Source organism: Condylura cristata, unplaced genomic scaffold (genome assembly GCF_000260355.1).
Source record: "Condylura cristata isolate star-nosed mole 26May11 unplaced genomic scaffold, ConCri1.0 scaffold00014, whole genome shotgun sequence".
Classification (NCBI taxonomy): Eukaryota; Metazoa; Chordata; class Mammalia; order Eulipotyphla; family Talpidae; genus Condylura; species Condylura cristata.
In genome coordinates, this window is record NW_004567115.1 from 3,403,878 (window position 1) to 3,414,941 (window position 11,064).

The 11,064-nt window shown below is 35.8% G+C and overlaps 1 protein-coding gene across 1 annotated transcript in view; it reads left to right on the top strand.

Annotated features, from left to right (window-relative positions):
- PLOD2 (procollagen-lysine, 2-oxoglutarate 5-dioxygenase 2) overlaps window positions 1–11,064 on the top strand; it is a 101,790-nt gene that overhangs the window by 34,406 nt on the left and 56,320 nt on the right. Inside the window, exons 2-3 of the mRNA XM_004682437.2 lie at window positions 8,321–8,412; window positions 9,153–9,165. Of these exons, the coding sequence (XP_004682494.1) occupies window positions 8,321–8,412; window positions 9,153–9,165 (105 nt within the window). The remainder of the gene's footprint in view (window positions 1–8,320; window positions 8,413–9,152; window positions 9,166–11,064) is intronic.

The window sequence follows — 11,064 nt, forward strand, 5'->3', positions numbered from 1 at the left end:
ACCCATACAGAACTGGGGTACAGTGGGGGGATCAGGAGAGGGCTCCTGGCTAGGGAGTCACCTTGTGCTGAAATGGTTGTGGCTAGCTTTGTGGTGCTGCACTTTAACCTGTCGTGCCACCAGGGAGGGCCCAGATTCATACTTTCTTTTGGTTGAATAAATTTTGGGCAGTTAATAGTTAGAAAAACCTTAAGAGTTGCAAGCTTTCCCATTGAGCTAATCTTTTTTTTTTTTTTTAATTTATCTTTTTATGCATACAGCACTGGGGTACAGGCCAGAGGTGCAAGTGCAATGAAAGGATTCACCATAGTCAGAGTGGGGAGCAGAACAGGCAGATCGATGAAGGACACTGCTGAGGGGAGCAGTGGGGGACACAGGAGAGGTCTGTTTGCCATGTGGATCACCTCTGGGGCAGGGATTGAACTCAAGGGAAGCTGTTGCAGCCATTTTTGAGGTGCTGTGCTTTAAAACTATGCACCACCAGGGAGGGCTGCTGAGCTAATCTTAAGAGGGTAGGTGAGGCAAATACTAAATAAAGCAAGGCTGCAGGTAGTCTCATGGGGTTGAAGTTAGGAGATAAGTGTTGAGGATGGAGTATTACAGCAAATAAAATTGAAGAAGAAGGTACAAAATTAGATTTTATTAACCTATTGAAATAATATTCTGTCTCTTGATAAGTCACAGGTTACCTTGAACTCCTAGTTCAAATAAGTAATATATTTCAGTAAAGCACTAACAAACTAATTTGTCACTGATCTTGGTAAATCAGAATTAAAATTGAGGATCTCCTTATTTGGAATAATATGAAATAACATCTCTAGGTTTAACATTTTAATTATTTCACATTGACTCTATGGCAAAAAATAGAAAGGTTAAAGAAAATAGTTGTAAGTACTAGACAAACACATGGAAGAAGTTTTTCATAATTGAAGCATGTGGAAGGCTTTTCTGAATTGTGACACAAATATAAGTCCTAGAAAAATGAGTGGTAGAAAACATAAGTACTAATTAAAAACTATGCCATCAAGAAAGAACTTGTGCATGACAGAAAAATGCATGTAGTCAAAAACACAGCTATAAGGTAAATAGAAATGGAGGAAAATGTCTATCCAGAAATTTTATGTGAAATTTTTGCACATCATAGGTCATAATAGGACATACTTATGCACATCATTTTCAATTGTAGATTTTCTTTCTTTCTTTTTTTCAGTATAATACTAGATTGGAAGCAAATATCTGTTTTTAACATGCTAGTTAATTAAATTACAGTTCATCCATAAAATGGAATATTATATAGCTGAATTTCATTTGAAAATATTTCAAAGTTAAGTAAATTTAATGCATACACACACACACACATATAAAACATGGGACATAGGCCCCATTTATTGTCTTCTATATGCATATCTCTGGTATCTCTTGAGAGTCAACTGGATATCTATGAGAAAGAACTAGAAAATAATGTCACTTCCTACTTCATCAGCTAGGTCAAAAAAACGAAATAAAAAAAAGGGGCCGGGAAAAAAAAAACAAGCCGGAAAGGAAACCTTGAACCCCGAACGGGCAAAAGGAAAAACAAAACGTCTAGTTTTCTAGGATGTACTCGAAAAAATGCTATTTCTCCTACATATAGATAAAAAAATACAGTTTACAACACAAAATTGATAATAAACTTACTTTTTAGTCTTATAGTCATTCTATAAAAGAAATCTAGTTGTAATCATCTGTGTATAATCTTATATGTAAAATTATGTCTAGCTAAATCTATATTGGTTCAGTTTTCTCTTATTTGGCAACTTTGACTTGTTGAATAGTGTAGGGAATTAGAATGTTGTGGGGAAGATTCAGTAGTTTCAGTAAATGGCATAAAATGTAATAGTATATGAATCAAATGCTGTGTGGATAAAATATACTCATGAAAGGGGAATACACTGGAAATATTTTCTTTTTAAAAATATGTAATATATTCATGACATTGTGGAATGGAAGAAGGAAATTTTTCACTATTTCATTATTATTTTTAATTTTTTTTACATTGTTCTTCATTTTATGCATTTTTTCATCTCAGTTGTAATCCCCATGGGCTTCCCACCACCAATTCATTCTTAAAGATGATGAATGAAAGTTTTGACTTTTCCCACACTGGTATTTCATTCACCTAATGTTTGTTTGGTCAGGTTTTAATTTCACATACACTTACTGTCATTCTTCACTTTCTTCTAGGCCAGACAATCTTCTTCCAAGAGATATTTCCTTTTCTATCCTGCTTCAGGCAGCTCGCCCTCACACTTTCTGTAAGAGCATACTTTAGTTATCTTCACCTCTTGCTGGAAGTGTGTCTGCTCAAACCAGGTCTTAGTTTGTGGGTGAATTAGCAGGAAACTATTAGGTCCTGCTGATTTTTCCTTATTATTAACTTTCCTGTTGGTGACCTTTGTTTATGAGTCTTGGAGATCATTTTAGTACTTCTGTAAAATATGGACTAAATAATAGATCAAATTTGTCTGAATCAGCTATGTTATGTGTGGGCTTATATTTTTGACCAGTGGCAATTCATACTCTCTGCAAAAGCATTTGGCCAGCAAATGAGTTATTCTTCACACAAAGGAAATTCTCTCATTATTGGTACATCTTTGTTTTATGGAGGTTGCTGTACCTCTGAATCCTTGGTATTTAATAGGTAAAGTCTGCTCTGACTGTGAAGAGGGGAGAGAAGGGAGATACTTTTTTTTTTCTATGATGTCAAATTGGCATTTAAAGTGTGACTTTTTCATAACTTTTGAAAGGAAGAAATGTGTCTTCAAATTATAAATCCTGGAAAATTGTCCTATACTCTTTATATTAATATTTGTAAGGATAGAAAACACTTCTTTTCCAAGGCAAACCATTTATTCTAGATGTTTTTAATTGTATTTTATAGCTGCTCAAGTCTGAATGTTGTGTACTCCCATTCATATGTTAAAATCGTAATCCCCAGAGGTGATGACATGAAAATGTGGAACCTTTAGGAGTTGCCTCAGGCAAGAGGGTAGAGTTTTCACCAAGATTGCTGTCTTTATAAAATAGGCGCCAGAGACATGTTTAGCTGTCTTTCACAAGGCACAAGGAAGGCTGGTATGAACCAGGAGGATCTTTGCCAGAACTGGCCTGAGTGGAGGCTGTGATTTTGCACTTAAAGTCCCCAGATGGTGAAAAATAAACTTGTGCTGCTTTGAAATGCACTATTTTATGGCATTTTGTTATAGGAGTCCAAATAGTTTTAAAATTATATTGATACAAAATCTATATTTTCTCCATTATTTATTTTTTCTTTTAAAGTGTTATGTGGTAGGGAGATGGAATTTCTTTCTCTGCTAGAAAATTCTCAATGTCTCAACTTTTCTCTGTGTGGAATAATAATCAGATCTCCTACCAAGTTGATCAAACTCAGTGTTTGTCAAATTCGATTTTAACATAGTCAAATATTACATAATTCTCTACACATAGACTCTACAACTTACAGTGACATCACTTTTAAAGTTTGTTAAGTGAAACCATCCAATATTTTTCTTTTGCTTTCTGGGTTATTTCACTAAGCATGATCCCTTCCAGGTCCATCCATGTTGCTGCAAAATGCACAAGTTTATATACATATATATCTTTTTGATTGCTGAGTGACATACCATTGTGTATATGTCCCACATTTTCTTAATCTTGTCATCTGTTTTTGGGCATTTGGATTGATTCCACATTTTCCTTATTGTACATAGAGCAGCAATAAACATAGGGGTGCAGGTACCCTTTTGAATCAATGTTTTTGTGTCTTCTGAGTATATACCTAGGAGTGGGATTGCTTGGTCATATGGAAGCTCTATTTTTAAGCTTTTGAGAAACATCCAGGAGCATAAAGGATCAGGGAAGAAAAGAAAAACTAACAAAAGTAATAGAGTAAACATGAAAACAATGAACAACTATAAACCAGAGCTATTTTATGGGAGTCATAGTGGGAATGGGATCAGAACTGGGCTGGGAAGAGTGCACTGGACTGTGGTGACGGTACATGGGTGAATTGGTGATGGGAGGACCAGGGGGATTACAAATGAGCTGGGAAAATGCACAAAATGAAGAATGATGTAAAGAAAAATTATGGTGTAAAAAATATACATAAAATAAATAAAAATAAAGTTTGTGAAGATTACTTTTTTTGTGTGTTTTGATTTCAAACTCATTTTGAGTTTTTGTTTTGATTTCAAACTCAAACTCATTTTGAGTTTGTATCTTAAGGTCTAAAGGACACTTTTTTTTTCTCCTTTAAATTCTTTTTTTTTTTTTAAGACTTATTTATTTATGCATACAGAACTGGGGTACAGGCCAGAGGTGCAGGGGTGTTGAGAGGATTCACCAGAGACAGAGTGGGGAGCAGAACAGGCCAATTGATTAAGTACACTGCTGAGGGGAGCAGTGGTCGTGTCAGGAGAGGTCTGCTGTGCCATGTAGGTCACCTCCGGGGCAGGGATCGAATTCATGCTGAAGTGGCTTTAGCTTCTTAGTGCTATGCTTTAACCTGCTGCGCCAAAAGAGAGGGCCCTCCTTTAAATTCTTAAGTCTGTTTTATTTACAATGATGGAAATCTTTTGTGTATGTTCATTCTGATGTTTCAATTTTACTTTTTCCTTCTAAACTCCAGATGTATTTGTTGAAATCAGTGTAGATTCTGATTAGTTTGGAGCACTTTTTTTTTCTTTTTTTGTAGATTGAATATAGTATATCATTCATATTTATAAAGGTTTTTCTAGATTGTAGATACATCAGGTGGATACAAGTTTTCTTTAAAATGGCACCATTTATATCAAGGTTTTCTTAACTGTTTTGAACAGTGGTTATAGAAGAGCCACTGAGATTTATTTATTTATGCTCACAGAACTAGGCTACAGGCCAGAGGTGTGGTAGGCGAGAAAATTCACCAGAGAGAAAGAGTGGAGAGCAGAATAGGCAGATCTACTGAAATACACCACTGAGGATAACAGCGGGTGGGTGGGGAGAGGTCTGCCAGGCCAGTTGGGTCAACTCCCTGGTGGGGGATCTAACTCGTGCTGCAGTAGCTTCGGAGAGCTTCATAATAGGGTGTTTTAACCTGTAGGGCCGCCACCACGGAGAGCAATTATGTTTGTTTTGTTTTGTTTTGTTTTAAGATTTATTTATGGATGCATACAAGAACTGTGCTTCAGGCCAGAGGTGTGAGATAAGAGGATTCACCAGGGACAGAGTGGTGGGAAGAACAGGAAGATTTATTAAAATACACTTCTGTGAGGAGCAATAGATGAGACAGGAAAGGTCTGCTGCACCATGTGGGTCAGCTCCCTCTCCAGGGGTTGAACTAGTGCTACAGAGGCTGTGGATAGCTTCATTGCCCTGCACTTTAACCTGTCGTGCCACTAGGGAAGGCCTGAGCCAAGAATTTTTAAGGAAAATATTAATAATCCTTTTGGCTCTATCTGCTAATTTGTTTTCCATTAAATAGTAGCTATCTAGTAGAGATTATAATATATCTTCAGGAGCCATGGGCTCCCCGGGGGCAATCAGGAAATCTTTAAAAAAAAAAAAAAAAGCTCTTAATTTTAGTAAGTGTAGAATTTATTTTTTTTTTAATTTGAAAATAAGATTAAGATGAATGTTGTAATTTGAGGTACTTATAGTAGAGAAGTGGTTGCATTTTTAGGTGCCTAACATCTTATCTGGTTCTGCTTCACTTGATACCTGTTTCTAGGAGGGGTTATCCCTAACCCTAAGTGTGTCCTACCTTTTATCTCTTGGGCTAGTATCTTCCTCCTTTACTACAAATATTTTAAGAAATCTTTAGGCATCTCTTTGAGACAAAGATATGTTATTCCATGTTGAAGTTGTAGTATTAATTGCTTTTGAGGAATTTTTGCCTTAAGTTTCTTACAATAATTCTACAAACTAAAATGTGTTCCCTTGCCATTGACACTTTGCTTATTTGTCATAGTGTTTGGCTGACTCCGTACTTAATAAAACAACAGAATTGTGCAGTAAGTAAGATTATGATTGCACATATTTTCACTAACTGTGAATCCTGAGTTCCAGTGCTAGATAGATTACCACTGACTATAATATCCTAGACAAGTTTTCTCTTTAGCCTTTGGGTTTTTTACACTGCCTCTGAGGTCACCATTGACCTTAGAATGGAATGATTCTGATTCTGCAGACACCTATAGAGTATGATTGCCTTATCTACTAAATATTTATTTTTTGGAGTGTGTACTTCTGTCAGATGATAGTCTGCTGCCTGTAGCTGGAAGCATAGTGGCTCAGGTATCACCAAGTACATTTCTCAGGGTCCAGAATTCAATACTAGTAGGACTCAGAGAATTCAGGATACTGTTAAATTCATGGCCTTGACTTACCACAATGAAATGACACCGAGCAAATCAGCAAAGGAAAAGACATGTGGAAGCACTTCAGGGAAACCTGTTTCCAACTGTCCTTTTCTAATAGAGTCATACAAGATTTGCTTAATTCTTCCAGCGACTCATTATAACAACACATGTGAAATATAATTTGTGAGGGAAACTCATTAGTGACTCAGTGCCCAAGGTTTCTGTTGTGGTCTGGTCATTTGGCATCCTCTATACCAGATTTCTAAACTTCCAGAAGGAAGGCAGGTATGAGTATAAACACACCGCTTGTACAATTTAGGAACACTGAACCATCCTTATCAAGGAATGGTGGGAAACCTCCCCCAAATATAACCTCTCAGTTGCCAACCAAGGATCAAACCAGCAAGCAGTTCTTCCTAAGACTGAAATCTCAAGCCTGCTGCATTATCTTCTTCCTGCACATGAAATAAAACTCAATATTTGCTTCTTGCTTGCTGATATTTCACTAGTACAACAGGCCACAGAAATCACTGGAAAGAAATGGACTTTGAGGAATAACTGAAGTCCCATGCCTTCTCTGCTATTAACTTCTTGAGTGACTATGATTAAGGTTACTTAACCTATTGAAACATTTCTGCTTATTACTATTTAAATGGACCATCCTCATTAATGACTTTTAAATAATAATATAACTACTTAGGGATTTTGTTGATTTTTTTTTTACACATGTGTATGCAATATAATGTCACTTGTCCTTGAATTTATTCATTCAACTCATGTCAGTTATGAATAATATGCTGGGCTCTGGAGGTGTAGCACTGAAGAAAGATGTCTTGCTTCCTGGAGGTTATACTCTAGACAAGGAGAGAGATTTTAATATTATACAATAAATTACAATTTGTGGTAAATGCCTGAAAGAGCCAGGTTGTCTGGGTCTGTTCTAGTAGGTTGGGGTCAATCTCCCTGAGGAAATTTCATGTATGTAAGGATGTCAAATTTGAATACCTGGTGGCTATATCAGGAGATCAAGAGGAACATTAGATAACGATCTTGCAGAGATGCTTCTGGGGGGAGTGATCAGTCAACACTGAAAAATAATAATAAAAGAGGCTAATGTAGTTAGAGATTGAGCAAAGGGGAAAGAGGAAGTTAATGAGTTGTCAAGGATAGAACTGAAATCATGTGCTTGAAATCATGCTGCAATCATGGAGCTTGACTTCCATCCTAAAGGACATGGGAGGCCATGTTAGGCTATTTAGCAGTGGGGGTGAGGCAGGGGTGTCACATGGTTAGATTTCTTAGTATTTTGAAAAGCACACCATATAGAGATTTGTTTGAAATTGATAAAGTGGAATTCAGAGACTGTTCAGAAGTCTGGGGGGTCCGATGTTTGTGATTTGAGTGAGAAATGGAGATGGAGAGAAATGCATCTGTTTTAAGTATTTGTTACCAATGCATCATGATTTATGAAAAATATTAGGATTAGTTTCAGGATTGGATATTTTCATTTTCTATGTTAGTATATTGATGGATATATGCTTCCAGACTTCACTGATGCTTGTAAAAAATGCAGTGATGTATTATAGACAACAGTGAAGCTCATTGATTAGTTAATGCTTAGAAGAGTAAGTTTTTACAGAAAAAAATTTTGTGTAGTTGGTTAAGTCTCTCAGTGTTGGGATTTACTTGCAGAAGACTTGTTTTTCCTTAAGTATTTCCCTTTTACTTTTAAAATGATTAATCATTTGATGGTTTATGATTTGCAGTAATATAACTAATTTGAATGAACTTTTTTCAACTTTTTTTTTTTGTTTAGCCTTATGTAAGTTAATCAACGTATGCATTTCTATTTTTAGTGAAGTCTCTTATTGTAGCAAGTAGTAAAGAGGGGGTATTTAGCTTATTTGTAAACCATCTTCTGTCATTTCTTTCTCTCTTCTCAGATAAATTATTAGTCATAACTGTAGCAACAAAAGCAAATGACGGATTCCATCGATTTATGCAGTCAGCCAAATACTTCAATTACACTGTGAAGGTATGATATATCTTTTAATTCATGATGTTATAACATGTGCCAAAAGTACATTTTTCATGACATCAGCAACAGCGCTGTCTCCAGTTCACAGAATGAAGATAAAATTTGGTTCCATAATTATATTAACTTATATATATTTGAATGTCTTATTTTTATTTAATGCTTATTTTTTTGTGTAGAATTGGGGTTCAGGCCAAATGTGCAGGGAGTGAGAGGATTCACCAGAGACAGAGTAGGGAGCAGAAAAGCAGGCTTTACTGAAATACACTGCTGAGGGGGCAGCAACAGGTGAGATATGTGGTCTCTCTGTGCCATATGGGTCTCTCCCTGGTGGCCTGTGTTTGAGCAGAGTTGATAGCTGCTGTAGCTCTGAGACTTAAACCCTAGGCCACCATAGATTGTGTTAAAGATATATTTAGGCCTTAGTAATACTCTGCCACTCACATATTTAATTTCCTTGTATTTGCTGATGTTTTGTATAAACATACTCTGCAAAATAACAGCAAAACTATGTTTATTTTTTCGTATTTATTTTGGGAAAGCATATCATGTACAAACACAACATAATGAAGACCTGACCTGATGTTATCATTTTTTTTTCCTTTGCACTTTGAACAGCTTTGCAGTGGGTTTGTCTTTCAAACTGTGTTCTTTTGTTTATAGATAATTAGAATTTGAATGTGAGGGTGTACATTTCCCCATCTTTAAGAGTTGCTTTTCCTGTGTTCTGTTTGTTTTAGAAGAGCTGGAAAAGTAAACATGAGTTTTAGAAAACTATTTTCAGGGAAATATTTCATAGATACATTTTCATGGAACACCTGGGGAATTTGATGAAACTAGTAAACTGAACTATAAAAGGTCTGCATTTTTATTTACTTGTTTTTCAATAAAATGAGGATTTCAAAGCCTTTCTTTTTTTCTACAATTAAGATGGGAATGTATAGGAAATAGATAGGAAAGCAAGTAAACAAACAATCCTAACACATTTGGATAGATACAGAACACTTTCTTTAAAAGAGAGGCAAAAATTGATTTTCTGACTGTAGAAAAACCTGTGCTATTCCAGTGTGTCATATAGGAAAGAGGTGGTATTTCCCATATAACCGCATTAATCTAGAACATCTATTAAAGGCTTTTAGTAAAGTCTGTCTTACTGGAAAAGATATCTGGTATTAGCAACTAGGTACCTAATTTAGGAAAAAAAAATATATTAGCTAATTGTTAGGATAGAGGAGAATGATAGTATGTGTTATGAGAAGACACTATAGAGACAACAGAAAAAAAAGGGCAAAATAATGCTTAAATTTAGTGATATTTTTGAAATCTAATCTTTAAGGTTTAGGCTGAGGAGAAAGAAGAATGTTTATTGTGTGGAATGTTAGGTGTTTTATATCTGCTGATGCATTATATCAGCCATGTGATATAGCTGTTGCTTTATTTATGGTTGAGGAAAACTTGCCCCAGTATATGTTACTGTAAATTATAAACTCTTGAACCCTCACCCCATTTGAGTGACTATAATTTAACATCTCTTGCTGTCCTTCCATTATGATAGCCTCAAAGTGTGGGCCCTAGACCCTTAGTGTCATCAGGGAAATAATTAGAAATAAACATATTAGACTCCACCCTAGATCTGCAGTATCATCCTCCTTGGGAGTACGATCCAGTAGTATGTGTTTTAATGTGCCCTCCATGTGATTCTCATGCACACTGAAGTCTGACATACTGATGTAGGGGATTGAAAACATAGAAAAGAGCTTGATTCAGTGCATGTCACAAAGTAGGTTCTGAGATGTGGCGAGCCCAGTGTTATTGTATTATCAGAGAAATCCAGAAAGATTGCAGAATAGAAGTATAAAAGGTCTCAGGGCCAGATGAGGCCACTTTTTGGTGCAAAAGCTAATAATTCTACTAGAGTAGCCCCCTGTATGAATTTAAGAACAGAACAGTTTGAGTTTTGTTAAAACTTCCTCCTAACTTTGACATAGGAAATGATGAGGTGATATTAGAAATCTGAGCCTGAGACCCCATGAAATTTGCCAGCCTGGTTTATATTTCACTCAATGTGAAGTGAAGTCAGAAAATATTTATTTTCTAAATATATTTATCCTTCCTTCTGTATTTATTTTTAGTTTAATTCACAATTACTGAGTAAATTTTATTTGGTCAACTTCACTTTGTTATGATGACACTTAGATGCAAGATATATGTAGTATGGTTTAGGGGTGGGGGGGATTTATGCCCTACTCCCTCATAACCAAAGTATGTCTGCATTTAAGGACAATTTACTTCAGGAGGCAGCTGCTGAGGCTAAGGTAAATAGTGTAAATATAGGCTACAAAGTTGATTAGTTATGCTTAGTTTATGATACTGACCAGCTCTTATTAAACTTTTGAAAATAATGTAAACTTGAGATTAGAGGTTAATGGAGGCAATGCTTGACTTAATGCTATGTGTATGCCCTGAACCGACAAATTAAAGATCAGTGTGAAAATCACTTATGAGCCCGATTCAGAATCACTGAGCTTCATAATAGATTTTTTTGCCAGATTGAAAACCGTTATAAAAGTTTCCTTCACTTTCTTTTTCATTTTCGTCTGAACAAATAGAAGTAAAATGTGAGACATACTTGTGGTGCCTACCTGTACCTCT